This window comes from Anguilla anguilla, chromosome 7, assembly GCF_013347855.1.
Source record: "Anguilla anguilla isolate fAngAng1 chromosome 7, fAngAng1.pri, whole genome shotgun sequence".
NCBI lineage: Eukaryota > Metazoa > Chordata > Actinopteri > Anguilliformes > Anguillidae > Anguilla > Anguilla anguilla.
The window spans coordinates 52,066,205-52,076,784 of record NC_049207.1 but is presented as its reverse complement, the minus strand read 5'-3'; the positions used below and the strand labels follow the sequence as shown (position 1 = coordinate 52,076,784).

Genomic DNA, 10,580 nt, shown 5'->3' with positions numbered 1-10,580 from the left:
CACGCCCGATGCAAACATTCAGCTCTCGCTAGTCGCCAATCGCCTTTGAGAAGCCCGCCCTCTTGCAGTCAATCACTCCGCCTATGCACCTGAAGTAAAACACAGACGATGTGAGTTACCTCAACGTTTCAGTGTTTCAGTGCACACATAGTGAAATTACCATGATCAACATCACCTGGTCATGTTTACCTGTCATTATTCAAAATTGGTTTGTAATGTGGGATGCTGCTTATGTTTGCTTTATATCATATTCGCTAAGCCATCAACAAAGCAAAGTGAGGGAACTGCAACAAAAACCTGCCTCTATTACAAATAAAAACTTGCAAAACAATGTGGAGATGCCGGGGATTGAACCCGGGGCCTCATACATGCGAAGCATGCGCTCTACCACTGAGCTACATCCCCTTCAGTCAAAAGCCGCTATAACAGAGTGTTATGACCATGATCTTACCATAATCTTAATTTCCATTTGTTATAACAATAGTTGCGTTATAACAATAGTCGGCATATATTACGGAACTGTTACTGCATATCCAATCTAATTTCAAAAACCAAAGCAAGTGATATATCGATAAAATAGTTAATTATGTTAATTTATGCGATGGATTACCACAACGAACACGCATTGTTGCTGCAGGTTAAGGGCAAAGGACATAGCATATTACGAGGTTACTGTAATAATTGAATGGCGAAGCTCACCTTCATCGTACATCATTGCTCCTCGGCTTTTATTTCAACAGAAAGCCCGAGAGCTGGCTGTCAGTAAGGCTCCATAGCTCAGGGGTTAGAGCACTGGTCTTGTAAACCAGGGGTCGCGAGTTCAAATCTCGCTGGGGCCTACGTATTTTTTTGTGCTTATAGCAAAGCGGCAGTGAAGAACGAACGAACGAACAACGAATTACTAACACGTTACGCACCAAAAAAAAAAGAAATACCGGTAACTCCGTTCAATTATCCAGTAAATGCCAGAAAACTTTCAGAGCCCGGATAGCTCAGTCGGTAGAGCATCAGACTTTTAATCTGAGGGTCCAGGGTTCAAGTCCCTGTTCGGGCGTTAGTTTTTTATTTTTATGCGTATGATGCATAAAACATAATATAATGTATAGGATACTAGCGCAGGGATGGTCACCCCAGGTCCCGGGGAACCACAGGGTCTGCTGGTTTTTCTGGTTTCTTTGGTCTGAGTGGTTGTTATATATAAGGTGAAAACAAAAACCAGCAGACCCTGCGGCTCCCCAGGGCCAGGGTTGACCACCCCTGCACTAGCCGATAAAATGCACTGCATACCGAGCAACAAAATCTGAATGTATGCCCACTAATTTCTGCTGCACTGCATCTGATAAGTTATTCAACAGATCAAGTTCAATTTTCACCAAACATTAGTATTATAATCTTGCTAAGACAACCCAAGAAACTAAATACAAATAGCATCACATTTACTTAGAAGACACTCTTCTCAAACTTACAAGATTATGTAAGTGCATCCACTCAAGATGTGCATGTGCAAAATTATAAAACTTTTTAAAATTACTGTATATCCAAATGAGAATGGTGCCAATGAAACTCTGCATGCAGCAAAACAGAGAAGGAGAATTGCGTGTGTACTATCCATGAGCTGTCAGTAATCATCACTGGTGGCCATGGCTCAGGAGCTGGACACTGATGAGTCTGTATCACATGAGCCTGTCGTTTTTTAAGGCAAATCCCCATATGCTCCAAAAGCCATGGAGCCATAAACAGGCTGGTGCTCACTATATACCCTGAAAGATGCAGTTGTTCTGCTTCAGATTGGTAGGAGGCCACTCTCCTCTGGATGAAGGTACTGCTGTATTGCATAGGGCTGGCTATGCTGCCACCTAGTGTTCTTCGTGGTAAAGTGAAGGATGGCTGCTGCTTGGGAATTCCTGGCAAATGAGTTTGTTTCCGAATCCCTCTCAAAAACTGGCCAATCATGTCCGGAATGCCAACTAAGAATTGACTGATCACGACTCGTCGTTGCTATGAATAGTCGGAAGTAAGCGGATTCACTGCAGTGTACAATTGTCTTAATAACTTAACTTGCCAAGCGCATAATCTTACAGATCTCATGACTCTGACCTGAGTCACTATTTTATGTATCGTTTCAGAAGCGAATCTTCCATGTGAGCACTATAAGGACATGGACTTGTATGATTTAAATATTTTTTTAAAACATATACGCCCAACGTGGGGCTCGAACCCACGACCCTGAGATTAAGAGTCTCATGCTCTACCGACTGAGCTAGCCGGGCAGGTAGCTCCCAATAGTCATTTAACACAAGATAAACATGAACATTAAACGATTAAACATGCCTTAGGAAAATCTATCGTGCAGTCCTCGTCCTCTGCCCTGCCCCGTCCATTTCTTAGTACCAATCAAATCTTAAAATAAATGCAGTTAATTTCTGACCAATCAGGACTCTTGATGCTCGTCCATTTTTTACCAATCAAATCTCCCGTTCTCTGCACCTCCATTTCTTACCACTTACCATTTGTGACTCAACAAATCCGTCCATTTTTTGCAAATCAAATGTGGCAACGCAATTTTTATGACCGCATCGCGCCAGATGCGAATGACAGCAACAACGCTGAGGAACAGTGGGATATTATATGATTCTTAAGAACACAGTCAAATGTCCAGTGTTAATTGAACGCTTAATAGATAACATTTGGTCCCACATTCCAAAATTAGTTAAATTTTAAAAGTTTAAGTCATTAAATGCGTAATTACGTTGTAACAATGAGCTATTGTATCCACTAACATTTGAGTCAATTGCAGTCTCAAACTCCGGACATTACTGAATAAAGAAAGTCTTTGATTCCACATGTCTACGCCTGAAAGCTATTTAATTGTCGCTAGCTAATGATAGGTTTAATTACTTACCAATCTACCACCTTCTGCGGCAAGTTCCGGGCGAAATGGGCACTGCAAATATTAACTGTAAGGGTTATTGTAATATTGTAGCGCTTGTGGGCTCCAGGAAGAAAATACATTCCCTGTAGGTCTGAGGTTAATACGTAACATATTACATGTCCAAATTGCCCCGAATAGTTTCAGGCTAACCATTTGTTTTCTAGCTATGTTAAATTGTAAAATTATTGTGGTTATGTTCAGTTTAATTCGTTCAAAATCAAAACACGACTTGCAAGAAAACATCGGTAGGTAGGTAACAAAGCTAGCCTTACAATCAAGGTTATTTGATGCTTACAATCCTACTCAAGTTAGCTAGCAATGCATTTATTACTTTCTAGCCAGCTTGCCAGGTTAAAATTAACTCCTTATGACAATGAATTATTTCCCACCACGTAAGTAATTCAGTTCATGTAAACCTAACGTTGATACACACTTCTCTCTTGAGCGTCTAGCAGCGATTATAGCCTAACTATCGAGATTCTAAGTAACTGGAGATAAAACTTTTTTTGTACTCCACGTAGATCATAAACCCTTGAATATAAAAACGACTCATTGGAATCGGTTGAGAAATGTAAACGTTATAGTGCTTTTTGTCCAGAAAAACCGCAGCTCCCCCGTTTACTTGTATTTGTTTTCAGGCCAGTCTTGCCTGGACCAATATGGGGGCCACTTTGACGTATCGCAACAAGGGGCCGAAGCGGCCAATGCGGCGTCTATGTATATACATCTATGTTCTTACCAATCAGACTTCCGCGTGTCCGTCAGTTTATTCCCAATCAAATTTGGCAACGCAACTTTTAGACAAATGGCGCCAGATGCCGATTACAGCGACAACGTTCAAGAAACCAAGCCTTTGACGAGGAAGTCTGCTCAGGTTTGTTGGAGCACACATGATTTGATTACATGTTTTTGTGTTTAAGTGCTGTTTATCTTTTGGATCATATATTTGTATATGAATATTTAATAACTGAAACCATTGTGACATACTATTAAATCACATTAACTTCCGTGTTTTGTGTGATTGTACAGACAGGAGGCTACTGCACCCATTCTGTGACAAACCACCGGATCCTCATGGTCCAACGTGGGTCTGTTTGTACTGTGGATAAAAATAATCAAGTATAAAAACAAAGGACAAAAAGTTTGTACCATCCATCTTACGATCCAGGTGAGCATCGGACTTGCGATCTCTGCATCCCCAACCGTGTTACCAAAAAAACTAAAAAATGTGGTGATATTATGGCTTATTTTCAATTTATTCTAGACTAGCAATTTGTCAATAAATTATAATATAATCTATAATTGATTGACATGTATACTCCAATCCCACACACACACAAACATATACTGTGTATATATAATTGAATTCTTGGTAATCATAGAAGGTAATTATTTACTTATTATTCATGTGTGGACTCTTAATTTAATATATGGATACAAAACATACACGCAAGTCATTTTGGCATACATGTTTAATATTTATAAAGCTAGTTTACTATGTAGAAAAGGAAATAGTTTTAGTCATTACCAATATAAATCTTCTACAAAATATACAAAACATAACTTTTTATAGAAAAGAACCATACAAAAATAAAAAGAACCATATAAGGTACAAATTATCTATATAGAAATATGTGAAAATCTATTTAAGCACAAGATACACCATGTTTTCCTTTTTCGCTCCTACACAATTTGTTATTAGCCATTTCCAGACTTGGCCTTTTCCCTGTGTTACTTGTCTCCCTTTTCTAAATGATCTTTCCTCCATTTAGCCTCACCCACCTCACATTAATTTTGAATCTCCCTTTCTATCTTTCTATCGCTCTTAGCTCTTTCTTTACTCTCGTTCTATTCCTCTTCTCTCTCTCTCTCTCTCTCTCTCTCTCTCTCTCTCCCTCTCCATGCTCTGCCCCTTTACAGCTCAGTCACGTCACCGCTGTCTTTATCTCCCTCATTTTTACCCTCCGCTGCCCAGATGGCGCTGCCAGAGATCTCTTTCAGGTCCGCCAGCAACCCTGCTCCCGCCTGTCCACCCTCTCCCTCCGCCTGCTTCTCCTCTTTCTTCTCATCCGTCACCTCTGCCACCTCCGTCTTTTTCTCCTCCTTCTTCTCCTGGCTGGCTCTTTTCCCTTTCTTTCCCTTCTCGCTCCCCCGCTGGAGAGGCTCTCCCTCCTGCGGCTGAAATCCCTCCATGCTGGAGTAGTCGTCGGAAGAGTCCGCTTCTTCTCGCTGCTCGTCCTCCGACAGGTTTTCTGCATCCTTCAGGCTCACCCTCTCCCTGCTCTCCTTCTCGTCGTCCTCCTCCCTGCCTCGCTCTTCGTCTTCGTCTTCGTCCGTGCGCCTCCTCAGCAGTCCCCTCAGCCTGCTCTCGATGGGCCTTGCGGCATTCTGCGCATGCTCCCTGGCCTCGTTGACGAGCTTTGTGAGGGTGTACTGCCCGTCCGTTTCTCGGTTAAGGCGCTTGTAGAAGTACACCAGGGCCAATATGAGAAAAATAAGAAGGAAGACGAGGAACACAACAATGGGGGTATTTGGATTTCTATACTCCTCTGGTTTGTGCTCGGTCTTCAAACTAGCATTGCGTCTCCTTCGGACGAGCGTGTTCTCTTCACTGCCCGTTTCATGGCCGGATTTCCTTGATGCCGAGTACATTCCCTCTCTAGCAGCAGGAAGCAAGGCAGCAACTTCGGTGCCAGTATCAGTAGCTTCCATTTCTGCTGCGGAAGCCATGATATAGTTTCCGGTAACGATTTGAAGAGTCACAAGGCCCAGTACCACCATACGGGAGACTTGCAGTAACTGTGCTGTGGATGACTTCATTGTGGCTAGATGTGTGAGAGAGAGATAAGGAAGAAATGAGTTTATATATATTTTTCACTCGTCTGAGGCACTCCCTAGGGGAGCAAACAGACTATTCTCCTTTATGCAAATAGCTGATCTGCACAGTTCAGACTTAAATAAACTCTCAGGGAGTACAAATGGTCCTAATGGGAGTCACATGTACTCTGTTGGAGTTGAATTAACAACAGACTGTTAATGTGTGATCTGATAATTGCTCGGTACATCCATCTGAAAAGTGCTGTGCCAACAGTCTCCCAGTCTGAATTACGGGAGAGTTGCACTGGTAGTTACTGGCCTGTAAAATGCATGCATAGTGTGCTGAGGCAGAGGAGTTGAGGGCATCATTTTTTTGTTTTTTTCAGCCGTAAGAACTACACCTCCTGCCCATAGTACATTTTTATATTCTCTTGTGCACTCTTCAATTCAGTGACCAAAAGGTTGCTTCATTATTTTCGATTTTTAAAATCAAAGATCCACCATTGTCACCAAACACACGCCCGTAGGCAGGATGTGGCTGTGCACTAGCATGGGCTTTATGTTTTTGTGAGAGGAAGTGGAAAGCTGCGGTGAAAGCAGTTTTTAGTCTCTTGCTAGCTTTCATTTACATATGAGAAACGTGGCCTCCTTTAGACATGAGCAGTTGGCCAGTGCCAAGTGAAGTTTCTGCATACAGTATTTTCCATACAAAGCCAAAGTGGGGATGTTCAACAGTTGGGGCCCAGCAGAAAAAAATTAGAAATATTTAAATCTTTTGATATAACACAAGTATCTTGCTGGACAAAAACATGTCGCAGTGAAAATATTCATTTTTAATGAATGTCCCTCGCAGTGTAGCTTTTCTGGACAATGAACCATATGTTCTACTATGCAGCATTGCTATTATGTATATGAGTATCAGATATACAAAACTGAGTAAAAATCAACTTAAACTGAACTGGATCTAACCCAGGGGTCCTCAATCTTATCCAGAAAGGGCCGGTGTGGGTGCAGGCTTTTGGTCCAGCCGAGCAGTAACACACCTGATTCTACTAATCAACCCCTTGGAATCTCTGCTAAGCACCTTGATTAGTAGAATCAGGTGTGTAACTGCCCAGTTGGAACAAAAGCCTGCACCCACACCGGCCCTTTCTGGATAAGATTGAGGACCCCTGATCTAACCAATGATCTTTCCATAAATTCACTATACACTATACAGAGCTAAAAAAAGAAACGCATAGAAAAACGCATAACTCTGCTTTGGAAAGTGCATGGTCTAATTCCTCAGAAAGCCTGTGTCTTTTAATTTCCACTGGGAACCTTAAATGCAAACACTCTTTTAATCACTACTGTTACTTGAGAGGAAGCCTTACGACTTCCGCTCAAGTCATAAAAGTTCACATTTACAGTTTACATTAACATTTAGAAGAAAAATACTGAAGGATTTTTTCCCCTCACATTGTGAAAAACTGACCCTGTTATTAATACATAAGAAGGGTACGAGGAGGTGAAGCGAGCTGGTTCAGTTTTGCTGCAGGAAAAGAGGTGTGGCGGGAGGAGAAGGTGAAAGAGGAAAAGATAAATGGGAGGAGAATATTGGTGAGAGAATCGCAGACGGACAGTCGAGGAGGGAGTTCGGGAAAATGACATTCAGTCAGAGATGAGAGGAGAGTGGCAGAAAAAAGGTTTGCAAGCGGCAAACAGCCCTCGCGTCAGAACAAGGGCGCTTAAAATTTAAAAAATGACAAATTATTTTATTACAAAGCCCACTCACCTTCCCGCGTCCTCAAAATATAAATCTTGTGGAATGCGTTAAAAAATTACAGTGAAAGAGAAATAAAAATGTCTTTTTTTTTAAAAACTGAAATTGCAGGTATCCGATTAGCTGAAAGAATCAAGCTGGAGAGTGAAAGTAGGATGTGTGATCGAGGGAGGGAGGAAGAGTGGGGGTGGCATGTGAGACGGAAAGACTAGCAGACTTTCAATTAAATCATTGGTTACTAGCCACGCCATTATTTTTTTTCGACATTGCCATAAAAAAGAAGGTGATGGAGGTTTGGGAGGCATTAAACAAATTTTACAGTCGATTGTATAGAGAAAGGTAAAAGATAAAACTAAGTGAACATTAGACCTATGGATCAGCATTAAATAGGGCCAATATGTTATAAAACCTTTATTGGAACCTCCTTTTTAATGCACCGTGTGTGTTATTTAAAATATGAGTATTAAATTCTTTTAATGAGTAGAATGGAAATATACATTGCAGTTGTGCTTTTCTATTGCAGTAAATGACAAACACACACACAGCACACAGCAGAGACCGCAGGGTAATTGCAGTTATAATATGCATGTTCCACGTCAAACTGGCGCTATTGTGCTTGTGGTGGTGCTGCTACGACTGCAGAGATCGCTGCACTGTTGCACTGGAACCGGAAGCACCTGAAAGCAAATGCTGGTTGAAATTGAGAGAAAGGGGGGCCATGTTTCTAACCACTTCCTGTTTGTTTCTTTTTTTCCTTTCCGACCAAGCGACCAAGCATACGCATGCCATAAATAGCAAGCGTTTTAAAAAAATTTTCATCAGGCCCCTAAGAACACATTGCGAACACCCCAGCCCTCGTTGCCACCATGACTCAAAATCAGGTTCATCGACAGCTCTTTGTTAAGTTGCTCTAATACAGATCTCCTTTCAATCAGTAATCTATATAGGCCTCGGAAGCCAGGTGTCCATACACTCAGTCCATATAGTCAGTCAATGACTTAAACTAAGAGTTTAAGTGCAGGATCATATTTGAGTTACAGATCCCTGCTCTGTATCAAAGAAGGTTATTCTTCCCTTGAGAGACTTCAAATTCTAACACCGTGCCATTTATGGTGGCAGCAACAAAGACCTTCAATCTGGTTGTACTGGGTTTTCTTGGCACACACAGACAGAGTGGACATCAACCGCTGGCACCAAATACAATGGAAAAAATGAAAGAAACTTAGATCCGTTAAAGCAAGCAAGCTTTCCCAACAAGATTAAAGCAAGTGCCAATTGTTACTGGCATGTTTTAATTAGGCAGGCAGGGGCATTGTGGCTAGATGGCGCACTTCCTGGTCTAAATGACACCTAAATGACTTTGTCTTTTACAAGATTCCTCTTTCTGTGCCACTGGGTGGTGTAGGGCAGTGGTTTTCAACCCTGGTTAACTAACAAAGTCAGAGGCATAAACTATTAAGACAATAGTTTGGTACGAGTAAAACCGTCATATATTAATTGCATAAAAAGTGTCAATTTGCATATAGAATATCAGTAGGCCTATATACGTTTTATTGTGTAATTGTGTTTGTTTCTGTAACCCTTCAGAATGATTTTCCCAATATTTTAATTCAGTGTTCAAGAACTCCATTTCTTTCAATTACCAGTAGTGATTTTACATGAATGTTCAGCTAAGGACACATTTGTTACCTTAACAATACATTGCCGAGCAATGCACTTGGTAGATGGAGACATCTTACACTTGCTGTTGTCAGAATTTAGCCAGCTATTGCTAATGTAATCAATTACTGTGTGTTTACAACATTTTTTTCTGTGGTTTATCGTATTATTAAAAACACCAAATAGTAATGAACCAATACTGTCTGCTTGTTTAAAAAATAAAAAATAAAAAAAATGAAAGTTTATTTACATTGTTTTACAATAGTACTGTTTGAGAACATTGCTAAATTGCAAATCTGGTTTCCAGGTTTTTATCCAGTAATGAACATTTTCTATTTTGACACACGTCCATCATGGAAACATTTTTCATTTTTTTAAGAATTTAATAAAACAGATGGCATCTGTTATGGCATCTTTTAAACAGTGCCATAGCAGTCTAAAATTATTTACTAATGTAATAATAATAATAATCTTTTTCACTGTTGTTAATAATACATTAACAGTAAAAAATGAAAGACTACATTAAATGGTTGGCATCTGTTCTTACATCTGAATGGCATCTTTTATACAGTGCTATAGCAGTCTAAAATTTTTTACAAATGAAAAATACTACTACTACTAATAATAATAGTAATAATTTTTATTTAATTTTTAAGGATTTATTTAATTTCCCATACAAGGATTTGATTGGGCATCGCTACCAAGAATTACAGAGACTCACGGCTGCCTTGGAAGGACCAACTGTCTTCGGTGGTAGGTGTACAGGTACCAATAAGTCGAGAAAAAATATGTTACTGCCCCGTGTGAGGATCGAACTCACGACCTTCAGATTATGAGACTGACGCGCTACCTACTGCGCTAACGAGGCTACGTATGTGTAGGTGAACGATGACGTCAATGAATCTGAAGACATTCCTTAGTCATTGAAATGACGTATATCTTCATTGGTTTAGTAGATAACAGCGCCCGGCTAGCTCAGTCGGTAGAGCATGAGACTCTTAATCTCAGGGTCGTGGGTTCGAGCCCCACGTTGGGCGAGTAATTTTTTAACCTTCGACAGGAAATTTCCTCATTATACTCATATGGAAACTTCGCTACCCAATTCTTGGTAGTGTAATCCAACTAAATTATTTTTTTGCTCCGAAGAATTACTTGGTATGGCCTATCAGTTCTGATCCTAACAATAATTGGATAGATTCGGGGTCGCATCGCCAACAAGAATCGACTAGACTCAAAATGGCTTGAGTTTTATGGAGGCCCAATTTGCGGAGGGGAAAAGACAAAATAGTCTTGTGCAGACCTACCTCACATAAAATAGATTAAGGAGAACTGTAAGAATATTCGCCTGACGAGTGAAGTTATTATTAAGACTAGTAGTACACTGCAGTGAAGCCGCCAACTTCCGACAAT

General features: G+C 40.6%; 1 protein-coding gene and 6 non-coding genes across 7 annotated transcripts; 3 read left to right on the top strand and 4 right to left on the bottom strand.

Annotated features, from left to right (window-relative positions):
- Window positions 1-333: 333 nt before the first annotated feature.
- trnaa-cgc lies at window positions 334-405 on the bottom strand. The gene has a single exon. It is a non-coding gene; the product is annotated as a tRNA-Ala (tRNA).
- Window positions 406-766: 361 nt separating this feature from the next.
- Window positions 767-839, top strand: trnat-ugu. The gene has a single exon. It is a non-coding gene; the product is annotated as a tRNA-Thr (tRNA).
- Window positions 840-981: 142 nt separating this feature from the next.
- Window positions 982-1,054, top strand: trnak-uuu. Its single transcript has one exon. It is a non-coding gene; the product is annotated as a tRNA-Lys (tRNA).
- Window positions 1,055-2,197: 1,143 nt separating this feature from the next.
- trnak-cuu lies at window positions 2,198-2,270 on the bottom strand. The gene has a single exon. It is a non-coding gene; the product is annotated as a tRNA-Lys (tRNA).
- A 2,116-nt stretch (window positions 2,271-4,386) lies between these two features.
- si:ch211-119e14.1 lies at window positions 4,387-7,697 on the bottom strand. The gene is made up of 2 exons (XM_035424767.1): window positions 7,524-7,697; window positions 4,387-5,757 (listed from the first exon to the last, which is right to left on the bottom strand). The coding sequence occupies exon 2, from the start codon at window positions 5,750-5,752 to the stop codon at window positions 4,847-4,849; it is 906 nt and encodes a 301-aa protein (XP_035280658.1). The 5' UTR covers window positions 5,753-5,757; window positions 7,524-7,697; the 3' UTR covers window positions 4,387-4,846.
- A 2,268-nt stretch (window positions 7,698-9,965) lies between these two features.
- trnam-cau lies at window positions 9,966-10,038 on the bottom strand. Its single transcript has one exon. It is a non-coding gene; the product is annotated as a tRNA-Met (tRNA).
- A 96-nt stretch (window positions 10,039-10,134) lies between these two features.
- trnak-cuu lies at window positions 10,135-10,207 on the top strand. The gene has a single exon. It is a non-coding gene; the product is annotated as a tRNA-Lys (tRNA).
- The last annotated feature ends 373 nt before the right edge of the window (window positions 10,208-10,580 follow it).

What these genes read in the sequence shown, in the direction of transcription:
- si:ch211-119e14.1 (XM_035424767.1), bottom strand. Translation starts at nt 5,752, where the DNA reads ATGAAGTCATCCACAGCACAGTTACTGCAAGTCTCCCGTATGGTGGTA.